Source organism: Trematomus bernacchii, unplaced genomic scaffold, assembly GCF_902827165.1.
Source record: "Trematomus bernacchii unplaced genomic scaffold, fTreBer1.1, whole genome shotgun sequence".
Lineage (NCBI taxonomy): Eukaryota > Metazoa > Chordata > Actinopteri > Perciformes > Nototheniidae > Trematomus > Trematomus bernacchii.
This window is the reverse complement of record NW_022987580.1, coordinates 1,122,816-1,140,918: the sequence shown is the minus strand read 5'-3', so window position 1 is coordinate 1,140,918 and position 18,103 is coordinate 1,122,816. Positions and strand designations below refer to the sequence as shown.

General features: G+C 41.7%; 1 protein-coding gene across 5 annotated transcripts in view; it reads right to left on the bottom strand.

Moving 5' to 3' along the window:
- LOC117479889 (cell adhesion molecule 1-like) overlaps window positions 1-18,103 on the bottom strand; it is a 480,032-nt gene that overhangs the window by 113,201 nt on the left and 348,728 nt on the right. For all 5 annotated transcript variants that reach the window (XM_034126999.1, XM_034127001.1, XM_034127002.1 and 2 more), the window contains one exon: window positions 2,526-2,672. In XM_034126999.1, the coding sequence (XP_033982890.1) occupies window positions 2,526-2,672 (147 nt within the window). The remainder of the gene's footprint in view (window positions 1-2,525; window positions 2,673-18,103) is intronic.

Here is an 18,103-nt window from a genome sequence, read left to right as displayed (position 1 = left end):
CCTGTTCCCTTGTCAACGGTTTTCTGAATGTGTTTGTGGTTATAAGCCTGAAATAAGGTCTGTTGCTAACAAGTGTCGACGACTAAACGCCATCAGGCCCAACATTAGCCGCCTTTAGCTTAGCGGTGGTGACGTGAAGTCATGTGACCGTGCTGTAGTTCCTTTATAGCCCAACATTAGCCACCTTTAGCTTAGCGGAGGTGACGTGAAGTCATGTGACCGTGCTGTAGTTCCTTTATAGCCCAACATTAGCCGCCTTTAGCTTAGCGGTGGTGACGTGAAGTCATGTGACCGTGCTGTAGTTCCTTTATAGCCCAACATTAGCCACCTTTAGCTTAGCGGAGGTGACGTGAAGTCATGTGACCGTGCTGTAGTTCCTTTATAGCCCAACATTAGCCTCCTTTAGCTTAGCGGTGGTGACGTGAAGTCATGTGACCGTGCTGTAGTTCCTTTATAGCCCAACATTAGCCACCTTTAGCTTAGCGGTGGTGACGTGAAGTCATGTGACCGTGCTGTAGTTCCTTTATAGCCCAACAATAGCCACCTTTAGCTTAGCGGTGGTGACGTGAAGTCATGTGACCGTGCTGTAGTTCCTTTATAGCCCAACATTAGCCACCTATAGCTTAGCGGTGGTGACGTGAAGTCATGTGACCGTGCTGTAGTTCCTTTATAGCCCAACATTAGCCACCTTTAGCTTAGCGGTGGTGACGTGAAGTCATGTGACTGAGCTGTAATTCATCTATAGCCTAACGTATGCTGATTGTATTTATGCTTTAATATTTCCGAGTAGCATAAAAGTGTGTTTGCCACAGAGTTTATTTTCTGAAATAATCCAAAATCCAATGGAAAAATCCAATGGAAAATCCTCATTGCACCACTCTCTTATACCATGCAAGTCACCATTTATTTCATGGGCAAATACCTCTTCTTACAATGTTCTGAGAATATAGATGTATGTCTGCCTAGAGTCACCCTGACAGCATGATGTTAGTTCAAAATAAAATAATCCTTTGGACTTTTATTTTGAAGTTTTGTTGTGAAAGCTTTCCTCGTTCTGATGCTGTTTATGGCAAAATGGGTAAATGATAAAACCTCTTGTTTAAAGGGGGCTTTCAGACAATATTTCAAGATGGGGGCTGTGGCTAAGTGGATAGAGTGCTGGACTTCAAATCAGGGGGTAGCAAGTTCGAGTCCCACTGCAGTCAGCATGTCATTGTGTCCCTGAGACACTTCACCCCAAAGTGCTGCTGTGGGGATTGTCCACAGGACTCAATGTATGTACGCTTTGGATAAAAGCGTCAAACAAATGACATGTACTGTAATGATTAGCTAGCCATGAACTCACACCAGAAAGCCAATTAAGCTTTAACCACATACATTTTTAATTATTTAAAATAGTATAATTTTTTTGTAGCAGGACCAACCCTGACCCTGAATTTTTAACATCTGACCACAAAACAAAACTTCTAACAAGGCCAAACAAAAACAGAAAACAACAGTCCCACCGGCCTATTATAAGTTGGTATCTCATTTTCTTCCACAATACACACTTAAATGCCAGTTGCAAAAACAAAGAAAGAGAAATTCAAATGGAAATTGGCTGTTTTAGTGACAGCTTCAAATGAAACATGCATATAAATGGCTGCTTTCCTCGACTTGGAAAACACAATAAAATGACTTTAATCTAAAAGCACACTTAAGAATACCTCGGTGTTTGGCTTGATGACTGCTTTTGTTTTAAACCTCAGGTTGACAATCTTGTTAAGAAACAAGAGGCTGGAGTTTGGGAATTATCTCTGAAATAAGTCCTTTGAGGCAAGTAGAAAACTCCTACGTTTTTATCTGTTCTTGATTACAATGATCAGCTGTTAATGAATGCATCTTCACATTGTTTGCACATGCTAGATGCTGCGTATCACAACTAAATGTTCACTTATTCATTCATTGATACTTCTCCATTAACAAAGGCATTATGGGTAAACTTTCATTTGCACTTTGATGGCACCAAAATCTGGATGCAGTTATATTCTTAGATCACAAGATTTCATAGTTGTTCCAAGTGCACAGACTAAACTGGGTAAAAATAGCTTAAAAAACACCTGAAACCAAGATAATTGGTCTCTATGGCACATTTATGTATTTCTGTCTTGTCTTCTTGAGGTTATCACTGTTATGATCCCAGTTAATCTGTCTATCAGTGTGATGTTTGTTTTTACTTCCTGTCTTTGTGCGTTTCCCGCCTTTTTTGATTTTCTGTCCCGCTCTTTTTACTTCCACCTCTTTACCATCGTTTTTTTTCTTGTATGTTATATATCAGTAACTTCTGTTCTGTTTTACCTTGTATAGCATTCTGGCAGCCGACAATAAAGGCAATTTCTGTTGAAAAGTTCTTGTCTCTTTGATTTTGGTCCACTCGCTGCTGTTTATGCTAGGTCAAGATAGCTGATTTCAACATGTCCTGGTTTAATATGGGTAAAGATCCTTCATAAACATGAGGACAGTAGTGTATGTAGTCTGGTACTCACGTCTCACATCCCTGAAGTAGATGGTCTGTCTGTTGGGGTTGAGCAGCTGGATAACGGAGTCGTCGTTGTTCTTCACTCGACAGCTGATGATGGCCATCTCGCCCTCCACCACCGACACATTGTCCGTCACCAGGTTCTGACTCACCACTGAACAGAATAAGACAAGAGGATGGAGATTAACACAGGTGTGTGAGAGAATAAAGGAAAAGAAAAGGCACTTTAAGAACATAAACGTGAAGATGGATTTCTAATGATTTCACGTTTGAAAAAGAAACCAGGATAGAGGAATGGAAACTGAAATGATACGCAATGAGGAAGACAAGTGAGGAAAGAGTGGAAAAAGCAAGTAAAAGTCCTAGGAAAAGTGTATTGTATATTGTATTGTAATGTATTCCAGAGTAATATAAATATATGAACAGTGTACACTTCATATTTAGTTTTGTAGGAAGAAAAGATCATTAGATTTCAACTTAAAATACAAGGAATGTATATGTTTGGTTTACATTGGGCAAAGGTGCACAATATGACCAGGAATCTGATCTGAAAGGTTTTTTTTTATATCATCTCGACTTTAATGTGAAATCCTTGTGGCCTACTTATACTGATTGCCTAGTTTGTCCTGAAAAGAAAGATGTATTTTGCCTGAATATGCCTTTCAAGGTTCAGGTTATACAAGCATTATTACACAAGAAGCAAAGAGAGATAAATAATTATTTCTACAGTTTCTTTTATTTCATTGTTTCGGTGCAATATAACATTTAATGAGTGGAAGCAGCTGGTGGATCAGCTCTATTAAAAGCGTGTCCATCGGAATAAACAGAAATAAACAAGAGGAATCGGTCACGGCCGTCCTCGGTCATCAGCTGCCGCTCAGATTGCTCCACTTCCTTGTTTCACAAACAATATCTCGCCGGCTGAAGAATGAAAAATGGATTCTCTCGAGCTGTATTCTACTCTGATTTGAAAAACTACAGTAATAACATCTCAGACTTTGCTTTGGGGTCGCAGACATTGTTGTGGTTGGTGGTAAACCTTGAGTGGTTTATTAGAAATGATCGCTTCACAGGGGAGAGGGTACTTATATCGGCCCCCAGCAGCATATTTTCTTCGGGAGATACACACTAGCTGTAGGCTACGTGGACACAGACCTATTTTTTTTGTTGGCATGTCATATTTGTGGATGCATCTTGCAGTATTGTTTTGGACACTTGGTGGAGATGATTGGATGCACAGGGATAGAAAAATCAGGGCATAGGTGAAAGTTTTTACGAGGCCTACAGACAAAACAACACTGACTTGCAGAACTTTTATAACCTCGTAATGTAAAACCACTTAATGACCCTCAAACTAAACAGGATATGACGACTGGATAACCCAAACCTAACTGCATTTTAACGGCACCCAGGAAAAAGCACACTGGAGAATGTAAAACTTGCCATTTCGAATACTGTATAAGTAGAGGTGTGTACAAATACCACTATTCTGCCCAGCAGCTTGTCCACATCTCACCAAATACACACTAAGCAGCAACAATATATCTCACTGATAGTATCAGAAATGAGAAAGCACAGACCTCCACCAAGGCCGAATCTTGCCATAATCGTACTAACAATGGCATGTTTTACATAAAGTCTTGAGCTGTTGCTAAATCTCGATCAGACAAAAGAGTGTTAGGTATGTCAGCCAGCTGTTCATAGATGTTATCAAACTACCGTAGGCAAGAAAAGGCAAATTATAAAACATCTATATGCTCCTTAGGGCACACAATGATACATTACCCAGGATAAAATGACAAAAGTGTGCCTGGCTCCCCACATATGTCGAATTGAGGAATTTTGAGGCGGACACTGGGTTATCTAACAGCAGCATTGAAAAGCTGGTTCTGGTATTAGATGGTACATTTAGTCTCTAACGGCCCGTCCACACAGCAGCGTTAAAAAAATCTTCTAACGCTTCTGCCCATTCACTTTGAATGGGGTGACGTCACTTTGCCTCACTTTTCGCCGAACTGCATTGTGGGAAGCAAAGCGGAGATTTTCAGGATTCAAAAGTTGAGCAATGTTCAACTTTTGAAGCTGAGGTGGAAGCGTCAGCCAATCAAATCCCGTGTATGCAAATCTGACAGTTCAAGCGCTAGCCAATCAAACGGCGTGTATGCTGGGAGAGACATACCGCAGGTCATTTCCTCATATTCCAAAACATGGAGGAGAAATGAGCGGTAGGGAATCACCCGGTGCTTTATGACCAGTCCCTATTTACCTACCGGGATACAAACCGGAGGAGCCAGGCATGGAGGGAGGTGGCAGGGACAGTGGTAGCTTTTCGCCTGTTTGGGGAGTTTATATCCAGTTTACTTCGGGCTTTTTTGCTTCGTATGTCGGGGGCGGGAGATTCATGTGATTGGTTGTTGGTGCCTTGCTCGCAAAAAATCCCCAAGCTTCAGATACGCCCACCTCCAAGATTCTTTTAACGCTGCTGTGTGGACGCTCCGTAATAGCCGATGTACATACATTGCACCAGTGTCAAACCTAATCATATATCCCAGTTATCATTAAATATTAAGGTCGGAAAGGTTCCAGTCAACTACTTTTTTCACTTAATTTAAGATAAAAGTTAAGAAACATGAAGTTTAAACTGCTAATGTTTAGAGTACATTAGATAACAGCAAGATGCTTTGGCTGAGGCTGAGAGAAAATCCACAAATGACGTCTTTTTAATTCCCTGTTATACTTCCCTCCTACATAGCTACGAAAATAGCATCACAAATAAATTCTTCTCAAAGAGGTTAAAGGACCGGCACGGGGGGGGGGGGGGGGGGGTGGTGGTTAGGTGGAGAGGGGTTGGAGAAAAAAAAGAAAACGCAGGGAACATCGACTCTTAATTTGCATTCCTCAGTTGTCAAGCACCTAAATATCCCTGCCATTTAGGAGACAAGGAGGATGAGGGGGGGGGGGGGGGAGGAAGAGCATCGTGAGATCTGACAGATAAGGAGAGACAGCTTAACAAACCAGATTCAAATGAGCATCCCCGGGTGGCGAAATAAATGAACCTGGTATTTAATATTCAAGCCTCGTTGAGAGGTAGGCGGCAGGGTGGGCATCTGGTTATGATAATACGCTAACATACTACAAAATGCATTTCAAGGCAGCGGCTGAAGGTTACAAGCTGGGTGCTAAGTTGTGTTTGGAGGAAGTACCAAGGACTTCAAACGCCCTGTCAGAGGCTTAATTGTTCCCGTTGTGCGAAATAAACAACTCTGACACGCTGGAAGATGGTCCGGGGAGCGGGGGGGGGGGGGGGGCTTCACGCTAATTAATGGCCAACAACAACCATGTGCCACGGACACCTAGGACACTGTGAAGAAAAAGCACTTCTGACACCAGGGTGGGCGAACGCTGTTTGAAGCTTTTTTTTAACATTTCAAACAGTATTTTTTGCAACAAAGGTCTCAATGTGTCTGAGTGCCACGGTGGAAACCAAAGGGATTTAAATGGGGGCAAAGCTTGTTCCTGGAAAATGTGTTTTATTGGTCAACCTTAACTTATTCTGTCTATTGAATAAGATTAAGGCCTCGGCTCCACGGTAACAAAAACGGGTTGAATCCGCATATTTCTCTTGCGTATAGCCCTTTAAGCTAGACGACGCCATAACGGAACGGTAGAAACGGACCCTGCAAACGACAACGGGTCCAAAGGTGGATAGATCTGGGAACGGAGCGCTCTGGGGGGTCCAACGGGGCCGTGGGGTCGCCTATACGGTCATCCGTTTCTGATAATGACGACGCAATAGCCCCGCCTCCCCCCCCCCCTGCTGCTCACCCCCGCCTCAAAGTACACTGCACACTGAATTCAGATTATTTATCTTTCTCTCGATATGGACATAAACGCGAGTGAAGTCTAATCTGACAGGACGGAGACACGCGCAGCTCCTCCTGCTGTGAAGCAGCGGGAGCAAAACACACACTTCAAGTCAGATCACCACCCTTAGCTATTTTAATTACCTCTCAAACTAAACTAGTTATAAATATGTTTATTTTTACTGTCGAGTCATCATTACTGGATCAGCTGCTGCATGAGGAAGCATGAAGATTTAAACTTTAACACACATTGACCGGCGAAAAACTCTGCGCGGATCCCTCGGCCCCCACCAAGGAGAATAAACAGAAGTGCAGCCATGACAACCATTCTTCTTCGCTGCTTTTGTGGAGGAAGTTACAGCTCCACGTACAGGCTCGGCATATGTACTGCAGCTTTTGGAGCAGGTTGGATGTAAACGGAGCCGTCTCGTGGAGCTTGACACAATCCGGTGTATATTGCGTGTGGGCGGAAGCTTTTTGGCGTTTGCGTTTGCGTTACTCCGATGCGTCTTACCGTATGCGTTCCCGTGGAGCCGGGGCCTAAATGGGGAACCAAACAAAGATTGTTTTGCATTTAAAGACCATAAAGTGGTTTTACGTGTTAAAGCCCATTTACTATATTTGTTATTTTACCATGGGAGATTATTAAAAAGGCCCTTTAATGCTTTTTGGGGTGTTCCCTCTCCTGTTGTGTGTTCTATATGTTTTAGTTCATGTAAATGGTCTGTAAAGGCTATTGAATAAAGGCTATTTTACCATTTATTTTGCCATCCATCCATTGGTTTCAACACATTTGTATTATAATTATGTATATTATTGAAAGTTATGTGATCCAAATCAGTGATGTCTAAATGTTTTGTTAGAAATAAACTGCAGACTTAATTAAACATTGCATTTAATCTTTAGTTACAGTTTGTTGCTGAATTACTGGTAATTGTGATAAGGCTGACAATTATGAAGGGCCACATTAACATAACAATTACTTCTGATTGATTCTGCTGTTTAAGGTCATTATTAATACTTATGCAGCCATAACTGGGTCAGGTGATTCCTTTTATTAAAAGTTAAGTATATATAGCTTTTAGAGAAGCAACCATTTTGAAGGTGCAAACATTTGTCAAAGGAAAGCTAATAAAGGCGTGTTATAAGAAGGAGTAAATCTATTCTTATTTAAAGGTTAACCTATACGTTTCTGACATCTAATGGCTCAGCATGTCTTGAATATCAAGTGCTTCTTTATTTGTTATCCTATCTTCTGGTAACACCTGCATTAGGACTTTGTCAAATACAAGGTGAAGCTGTGTTTTAAATGTCATGGCCATTTCTACTGATCATAATTCCATAGTTGAGGTCTACTAGAATAGATTTATATTGTTCAATGTTCCAAACTCACATTGGTTTCTCAAACAGCATCTCTGTATAGTGTGTGTATTCACTCTCTGTCCTACACGGCTTGTTGGAGCTCCTGCCCCCCCCTCCCTCCCTGTGAGCCCAGTGTGCTCTGATTGGTCAGGACGTTGCAAGGCTCGTTGCTGCGAGGAGCGGACAGGCTTCCGGGTCGGCGATACAGCGAGAACAAGCGAAACTCATCCTGAGCACACAAACACTCACAGCCGAAGTAAAAACAATAAGTGTGGCTTGATATTGAGTAAGAGGTTTCTAACGCTGTGAGAATGGGTCTGCAGAGAGCATCTCTCCACCATCCCAACTCGTCTATTACCAGCGTTCAGGGAGCTCTATGCAAGTCAATGGGACTCCCTGTTAGTTAGCCAAGGGATCCTGGTGTGTGAGGGGCTCCAAGGATTGGTCCATTTGGGCCAATCCGGTCATTTGTTGTTGATCTGGGTGTTCACACGTCACAGAACCAGGAAGCAAACAATGGAAAAAGAGAAACCTCCAACGAGGCGTTCTGGGGCAGCAGAGACAGGTCTTCTCTGTGTTAGAGCTTTACTCTCTACAGGGTGTACTTTGAGGGTTTGGGACTCTGCAGACCGTTTACATGCAGAAGCTTCATAACACAAGGGGACGGGTGATAACCGGAAAAGCATGACATGGGACCTTTAAATACAAACGTCTGTCTTTACTTCTTCAGAACCAGTGAGGGCTTTCTGGAAGCTTCTTATAAACCTTTTTTTTTACGAGAGACAGCTCATGAAATGTGTGTTTGGAGCATCAGGTTTACAGAGTGAGGGGCAGGAGGACAGCTCTAACAATACACTGCCTTCAAACAAAACCCCTCTCACTGAGACACGTTCACTTACAGCTGACAGTCCTGCCCGCAGCGTGACAACAGCACATACATCACTGAAACAGACATTATGATAATAACACCTCAGAGATGGTGGGAGTAATATATAATTGCTAGTCTGAGCTGCGCGTAATGCATTTGCTCTAAATGTTTAAATCTACCACTTAATTTGCATGTTTCCATCACAAATGAGTCACACAAATGCAAAGTCACTGTCACCGGAGAATATAAAGAGAACTGCAGACGGATTAGAAAGGTAGAATATCCAACGTACAGCATGTCATTTACAAACCAATAAAGAGTGCCATCAAAAAATGTGGAGGTAAATGTCTAATGCATCATCTCTTAGAAGCTTTGACGTTCACAACTTTCCAATATCCTGGCCAAGAAGGTGGGAATATTAGGATCATCTGCATCAATCTAGACCAGAAAACAACTCTTGGCAGTTAGAAGTCCTAGGTAATAAGTTCATTATCACGTCGTACTAAGATAACATTACATTACATGTCATTTGTTAGACGCTTTTATCCAAAGCGACTTACATACTTATTACTGAGGACAATCCCCCCAGGAGCACTTTGGGGTGAAGTGTCTCAGGGACACAACGACATGCTGACTGCAGTGGGACTCGAACTTGCTATCCCCTGATTCGAAGTCCAGCACACTATCCACTGAGCCACAGCCACCCCATGAACATGAAACCAATAGTGAAAAAAAAGGTGATACACAAGTCAACATAGGACGATATACTTCGGAAAACTATGAAGATGTAGTAAAGAATATATGATGTGTAACAAATACAAAGGTAAAACCAGGAGAAACTGAAAAGTGAAGCGCACAGCTGGGACCGGGGATTATAAAATTAGCCATATTATCGGAAGGAATGATGTATTATGCATATCACATTGTTACAATTAGCATTTATTTGAGGTAACTTTCCAATAATACTGACAGATGGCCAACTTTATAATCCCCGAACGTCAACATGTGCTTACTCCATGACGAGCTTAAGTAATAGCGATTAGGAAAAAATTCAATAGGAGCTGATTTTTTTGACAATTAAACCACAAACCCAGTTTCTTTAAACAACTGCTGAGTTCTTGTTGCCTCACTAGTCGGTCCCTGACAGCATACGTTGACAAATACAAATGAATAAGTTCAAATTGTCACAGAGTATTTTTTTTCCAGTTAGTCAGTGTTGTACACTTCTGGTATTTCCGACTGTTTTCAACGGCCAGTGGCACATTTGGCCCATGGCGGTGAAAAGGAGGCTCTATTTCAGCCCTCGGCCATACATGTCAAAAAGTCTAAACTAGATTAAAGTTGTCAGACGATGACACTCCACACCGCGGCGTACAAAGCTAGCCCGAGGCCCGATTTCCCTAACGATGCATCGGAAGAAACGACACCCCTTCCCACCATGTTCCCTTTTCCTGTCCTAACAGCAGCATGTTCCCATTTGATTCAATAAGAAATGTATGCATGGTAAGTTGGAACAAACAGATGGCCGCCATGACAGTGAGGAAGGCTTTCATCAGAAAATCAAACCTCCTGTCAGACTGTCATTCACTTGATTTGTATATTCTAGGAAATAACAAAGAATTCGAGGATAAAAGAGTTGCTGGAAATATTAAATATGAATCCAAACATCAGAATATCAATGTATCTTTTGGATGTACTACAGCTCTCCCTGTGGTGATATTAGCAGTAATAGCACTGTGTTACATGTTGTATTAGCTCTGGTGCATTTATTCATAACATGTCTCAATCAGACGCATGATGCAACGTATAGCAATCTTACACACTATGGGACATTTCTTGATTTCAATACTTAACATTCATGTGCCATTCTCTCGCTGCTCTGCTTGCGACAACTAATCCATACATATTAATTTTCCTTTGACATTTGGAGGAACATGTGTTTCTGAGTGCATGCTTATTGAGCAGCGTACAATCATTTTCTCCTTTTGTGTTAGTGTGGCCCCTGCTGATAAAAAAACAAACCTTTGTATGATAGGCCAGAACGCCGATGTGTGTGTGTGTGTGTGTGTGTGTGTTTTGCCAGAGTCTGATTGCAGTCAGTACTGTCTGATTGCAGGCTTTATAGATGTGTGTGAGGACGTCTGATTGTGTGTCTCTGTGCTGACGGCTAGGAGTGGATTTCTGAGTAATCTTTCTGAACAAGTGTATGAAGACAGCCTTATTACATATCTGGGGATTCTTTACCATAATAATGAATGCAATGTAATGACGCAGTTCATTTCAGTTTGTTGGTGGTAGACACTTCAGATAACCCAAATATATGCACAAGCACTGAACAAGTGATTATGTAAATGAATAAAGATTACAGAAGGCAAAACCCTAACCCTAATATTTTCACAATGGGAGTCAAGGACTGCTATATGAAAGGAAGCCGCTAGAAACACCAGACTTGCTACACATACGCATCAGTATGAAACAGTTTTGGACCCCAACCTTGATATCTGTAGCACTTTGCGTTACTGAGTTATATTAAGATCAGCCATTTTTGCTATAATGGAAGTCTTGTTATCAACCCTAAACCTCTAACCCTTTTTCAATGGGAGTCAATGACAGCTATATGAAAGGAAGCATCTAAAAACACCAAACTGGCTACACATAAGCAGTTTGGGGAGATTATTTTGGACACCAACTTTCATACTGGTAACACTATGCATTCCCAAGTTACATCGAAACCATTTTTGCTATAATAGAAGTCCTTTTTCAATGGGAGTCAATGGCAGCTATATGAAAGGAAGCTTCTAAAAACACCAAACTTGATACACATAAGTAGATGAGGGAGACTATTTTGGACACCAACTTTTACTTTTACCACTGTGCATTCCCAAGTTACATCCAACACATTTGAGCTATAATGGAAGTGAATGACAGCTACTGTATATCAGAGAAAGAAGCTTAAGGCACCACATTTGGATTACATCACAATCACATTCATCAAATATCATTCTGGAGTGATGTGAGGTTATTCCTTTTTCTTCTTGTTTTCAACCTTATACCTAACCCTGACCCAAGTTCTGTATTTAAAATATTCTTTAATGCATGAGATGCCTATCATTTCAACTACAATCTCTCCACAGAACAACCCTTCACTGCAGCCTCTCGCCGTGTTAGCACAGCCGACTGACAGCTGGAGGCAGAAGAGAAAAGGTCAAGATCCTTGTATGGCCTGACCACTTCAAACAGTACAATCCCTCATGGTGAGGATTTAAAGGAGGCGCTTTGGTTCATCTGTGTTTAGAGAAGGGAAGCTCAGACATGTGACAGACAGAATTTATGAAAGATGATCCCATTGGTCCACCATTTGTCCCTCATTGTGTGTCTAGTAGACATTCAGTGCCCTTTATTAATATATACTACAGCAACAAAGCATGCTAGTACTGTACAACCTATTACTCAAAATCAGATAAGATAAATGGGTGTGTAATGTCTAAGAGAAAAGGTCATGTTTTATGTGTTGCTAATAAAATAAGGGAAGATATTGCAGCCTGCAGGGCCTGTATGTTTGCCCTGCACATAACATTAACAACTGAAGGCATCAAAACAGCATTTTATCTATTTTCCATTAGTTTGACTTGTTAAAGATTTATACCTTGGAACTACAGAGTTGCTCACACATTTGTTTTGTTCCATTATTGATGTTTTGTGTACCTTTTAATGCGTTTAGCAGTTTTACAGAGCAGTTTTATAGAGCCCTGGTGGGTGGCACATTACAATGCATCATGACTGCTTAGCATTTTGTCATTAACTGAAAATAAACAGCTGCCGTTTTTAAAATTCATAATCCTGAGTGGAGTAAATTAATCCTACCAACAATGGAGCCATTACCGAGGTGATTGAATATGTTCACACTGGCATGGCCTTGACGTTTTTTAAGGGTTTGTTGTCGACTGGAACATTATGTTTTGAATAAATGCTCAGACCTCATGTTTCATCAGTTTTCATAGTGTTACCAATACAGTATTATGTCATTTAACATATTTTTTAAATGAGATAAACAATGTTTTTTCAAAGATGATATGAACACAGTTCATGAATACTGTTATTTATTATGTTCTTTTCTCCCTATGGCTTCTGTGACTCACACTCCAACACGAAGGAATTGAGACTTCAAGGGAATACCAAATGCTGCCATGACGCACCTTCAGAGAATAAGTTATACATCAGCCAATAGAAGTCTTACATCTACCAATGTTTGTTGCTGTAAAGTAGTAATGAAGAGCCTTTCCACTGTGACTTTGCATTATTCAGCCCGGTAATGCATAATAGACCAAAGCTAAAGCTGGTGATAGCAGAAAACCTCCTTTGAGATTCCTTCAAATGTAAGATAAAGCATCTGAGGGAATCTCTAATACATTGCCTTGCTTTTAAAGTGTCACAGAAACACTCACAGAGACTCAGAGGGGTCACCGTTACGGCTGGTATATTTATATATAAAACTGTGAAAACACACTCTAGTGTATCTAGTAGTCACTACAAATGTTTTTTAACTGGTTATGAAATAGTCTCCATCCAATACTGACAACTAGAGGAAGACTTCCATTCTAGCGCCGGGGGTCACGGAGCAAAGCTTTCTTTGATAATGGGCATGAAGACAGACATGAATTAGGCAAACAACAATGGTTGATTAGATGATGGCGCCAAACAAAAGGTTGCAGGATTAATCATTATAATTAATATAATGGAAATGCATCCAATATTTGTAGCGGTATTGACAGCCCAAAGTCCTACAAGTATTGTGGCTTTAGATTAGATTACTTTGCATTATGTAACATTAAGTGGTGCAGTAATGAGTAATGTTTTTGTTTGCCGGGCCATGAATTAGCTTCTCCATTGTCCTGGTTCCCTCAAGAAAAAGCCAATGGGATTTTTTACACCATATTTGGCAAACATTTATAATATGTATACATTGTGTTCAGCAGGACAATCTCCACATGTTAAAGGTGGGGTAGGTAAGTTTGAGAAACCGGCTCGAGATACACTTGTTGTTATATTCCATGGAATGCTCTTAACATCCAGATAGCAATGAATATCTGAAGTGCTTTGACCAAAAATACATTAATAAATATCATCAGTGGAAGCTGTAGTACTGTGAAAAGCACGACCAATCATCTGAGCCGGCCCGGCTAAAATAACTGGATGGCCTACCTGCCTGTCAGCCTTCCATCTGTGCACAAACTTATCTCGTGCCCTCATTGGTCATGTGCGCGTTCGTGTGTGTTGGAGGAGGGGCTCTGTGAGGAAGTGGCAGATTTTGTCCGGCTGTGTATTTTCAAATTCTAGCGCACTCGAGCCGGTTTCTCCAAAATTACCTACCCCACCTTTAACAGTATTATGATTTTGTAAAAAGCTAATGTTAAATGTCACAAGACTTCACGTCACCACCGCTAAGCTAAAGGTGGCTAATGTTGGGCTATAAAGGAACTAAAGCCAGGGTTGCCAAATCTCACGCATCTGGCGTGTGACACACTCTCAATCTCACGCTCTCACGCTGCCCAAACTATTCTCACGCCAAAAACAAGATGAACCGGCGATGGTTCTTGGCTGGTTATTTACAATGTTGAGTTGACAGCTGCTCAAGCTGTGGATCCGCTCCCTCCCCGCCCCCACCACTCTGAACAACGTTAACAGACAGCAGAGCAGTGAGAGCCGGTTGGTCGATCCCCGACCCGTGTGGCGCATGCGCAGATCTGAGATCCAGTAGAAATGATAAAAAAGTAAAAGTCTGCTGCTTATTGTTCTACTAGGCCAACATCGAGTCAAAGAGTATATGAGAGTGTGTTAATATATTTGGCAGTTTGGAGTAAGTCTGTAGATTTGTGTGTGTGTGTGTGTGTGTGTGTGTGTGTGTGTGTGTGTGTGTGTGTGTGTGTGTGTGTGTGTTTCATGTATAGGCCCCACCTCCACCACTCACACACTCTGCGCCTCTCCCACTGGTGCTGGTGGATTTGTGCCACATTATGTAAGACCGGGGTGTGAAGAGCGCTATGTGGTGTTACAGCTTTATGTGTTACATGCTTGCAGCGAGCATGTAAGAGGCTTTTGTGCTAGCGCCGCGGCTGTATGCTGCACAAAACGCCTTTATCTCTCGCTGAGCGTAATGAGTGCAAAGCAAATCTCAACAATGCCAGTAAACACAAAAGGATGAAGGTTTTACAGCTTTGTGAAGTGTATTCCAATTTGTAGTGTTTATAATAATATAACATGGAAATAAAAAAGCCAGGTTATGTCATATGTTGATCGACGTAATGCTGTGTTTGTTCAGTTTTAGAGTAATTATTGATAAATATACAACAGCTGTTGATTTGAGAAAACTGTATTTGAGAGTGTTGTTGCAAACATGTTAATACATGGATGCTGAATGAAGAATTTAACACGTTATTATAGAATTCTATGAGGTAACGTCAAAATAAGAGCTGCCATAAATTAGGGGTGTCAGATTCTGTATGGGAGGGGTTCATTTGAGTTGTTCTAACCCTAGTGTGTGCACTCTGTCATTTTAAGTCAGCATATGGTATCTGAAAGCGGCCAATAAGAGCAGTTAACATTTGACAATTACAAAAAATCTGAACTATATTGATTGTCAACTTACAATTTAAAAATATTCTACTTCAATCTGTATTTTGAGCATCCCTGTTCTTAATCTTTATTATGACTTTTTTTTGACGGTTTGTTCCTCACAACTTTAAATGAGAAAGTAACACCTGACTCATAAAATACATGGAGTAAATTACAGATGTGGGTTTTAATTCAAAGGCTTGGAAATAAGTTAATACCTTGGCAAAAGTCATTTGCTCAGTACATTTTTATAAGAAATTGCTACTTTTATTTAGAAAATATTGCTTTAAAATAATACATCTGTGCTCATCCATTGGGATCCAGGAATATTTACAAAAACCTCACAAAAATAAGACGAGTATATTTAAAGACGCCCTATTACTCTTTTGGGGGTTTTTCCCTTTCCTGTAGAATAGAATAGAATAGAATCGTTTAATGTCATTATACATGTACAATGAGATAAATAAATGCTTCTCCCTTTCAAAAGGTGCCATCAAAACAAAAAACATCACAACATAAGACAACAAATACACGCAGCATACATACTTATGCTGCGTTCACACCGGACGCGATGCGAATATTCGCTTCGCTCTAATCGCTGGAGTTTCACCGCGGCTGCCAGCTGTGTTTACTCGCATCATTCAAACAAGACGCGCTGGCTCGGGGGCTACAACTACAACAACATGAACATATTTTACCGTGATTAAATTGTAATACACGTTTCTAAATGATGCCGAAGTAACAACATACTGATACCGGTTAGTAACAACCATGAATTAATGCTTTGACAAGTCTGCAGACAGACGGCAGCGAAACACCTTTTAAAATGCTTGTTTTCTGAATGAAGATCGGATCGACCAGGCTAAGCTAACGCAGTATATGCTCCGACCGTCCACACTCACAACAACGGCCTACAGACATAAATAAAGCAGCGACTGTATTCACCATGACACAGACAGTCTGTGGTTTGTACTTGTTTAACTTTTGTCTAGTTTCTGAACAGATATGAGGAGCTGTGAGCTCTGAGTGCTAACAGCTAACAGCTAACGGCTGATGTTGTCTGGTTGAACGTCAGTGACGGCGGCTGAGATCCTCACCGCTGATTGGCTTCCGCGAGAACGCGTCACGTGAATTTGACGCTCGAGTTGAAAAAATTGAACTCGGCACCGTTCAATCGCCTCAATCGCGTGATTCGCGCCGCGTCCACCGCTTCATGCGCACCGTCGGAGCGAATTCGTGTCTGCCCGCGTCTCTGCATTGACTTTACATGTAATCGCGCCGCCCCCAAACATTGCATCGCGTCCGGTGTGAACGCAGCATTAGGAATAAGGAATAAAGTGCAGTAATTATTTCCAGGGGTATACAAATAAAATCTATAATGTAATAAATAATAACAGTAGGTATGTATTGATAATAATAATAATAGTAGTAATGATATATATGTATATATATACAGAGTCACATTTATTTCAAATGCAGGATGATTAAGAGGTATGACCTTCAGGTGTTACGAGCAATGATGGCTCTTGGGAAAAAACTGTCTTTGAGTCTGTTTGTTTTGGATTGTATCCACCTGTAGCGCCTGCCGGAGGGCAGCAGGTTGAACAGATGCACGCCGGGGTGTGAACTGTCCTTAACCATGTTTGTGGCTCTTCTGAGGCAGCGGGAGGTGTACATGTCCATCAGGGAGGGGAGAGGGCAGCCGAGGATCCTCTGTGCTGCTTTTACAACTCTCTGGAGCCTCATCCTGTCGGCCTCAGTGCAGCTGGCGCACCGCACTGTGATGCAGTATGTTAAGTAGGCTCTCCATGGTAAAATGTGTCTGTAGTGTGTCTCATTGGTTTTAGTGCATGTAAAGGGTCTGCAAAGGCTAAAATCCCTGTGTCCCCTATGGAGGGAGTTTCTCTCCCAGCACCCCGCCCCCCCCCTGAAACGCCTCCATTGGACTCCTTTGTTTACTTTCCAAACAAAGTGACATCACTATGTAACACTCGCACTCCTATTGGCTAGCGCTCCAACACATTGTAGGCTAAGGGGCGGGACATCTCTAAGCAGTCGACCAATCACAACAGAGCCGGCCAGCTAACCAATCAGAGCAGACTGGGCTCTGGTTTCAGACACAACGTAAACTAAATGATGATGCAATACACTTCACAGCCGCTTTTAGTCATAATAAAACAATGTTATCAGCTAAGCACTGATTCTTTATTTTCACTGTAAAGTGGGCGGGGCCTCATCTGTAGCTGCAATGCTACAAACCGGTCCTGTACACACATGGAAATATAAGGATTCACATAGAGTTCCAGCTACCAGACTTAATCAAGTGAATTACAGGAGGATAATATCTGTCTCTATAGTAGTCTAGCAATGTCTATATTCATCAGTGCAGCTGTAATGTTTCAGAATGTCTTTAACCGGAAAAATAATCATATTGCTTTAACCCTGCAGGGGTTCATATCAGCGTGATGATGACTCGGCCTCATCGAGCTGGTTTCCCTGTCAGGATGCGTAACATCCTCCACTCTTCTCCCACAATGCACTTACATAAAGCAGGTGCATCACTTTCCATTTGATTTCCTGTAAATGAACATCTAAAGCAGCGAGCAAGCTTTCCTCCCGCCTCTTCTGCACTCGGCTCAGAGGAGGCAGAGGGGAGGTGGTGGAGATTCAAATATATTTAAATAAAGAATCTGAGAAGTAAACAGAGGAGAGGAGAGGATGCTGGTTGGTGTCGCTAATGACGAGGAAAATGGAGGGTCATGTGGGAGCCATGGCTGGATGGAGGGAGAGGGTGTAAAGAGTGGAGAACACTTGAGTGGCGGGGAGATGCTTAGTGTGTGTGTGTGTGTGTGTGTGTGTGTGTGTGTGTGTGTGTGTGTG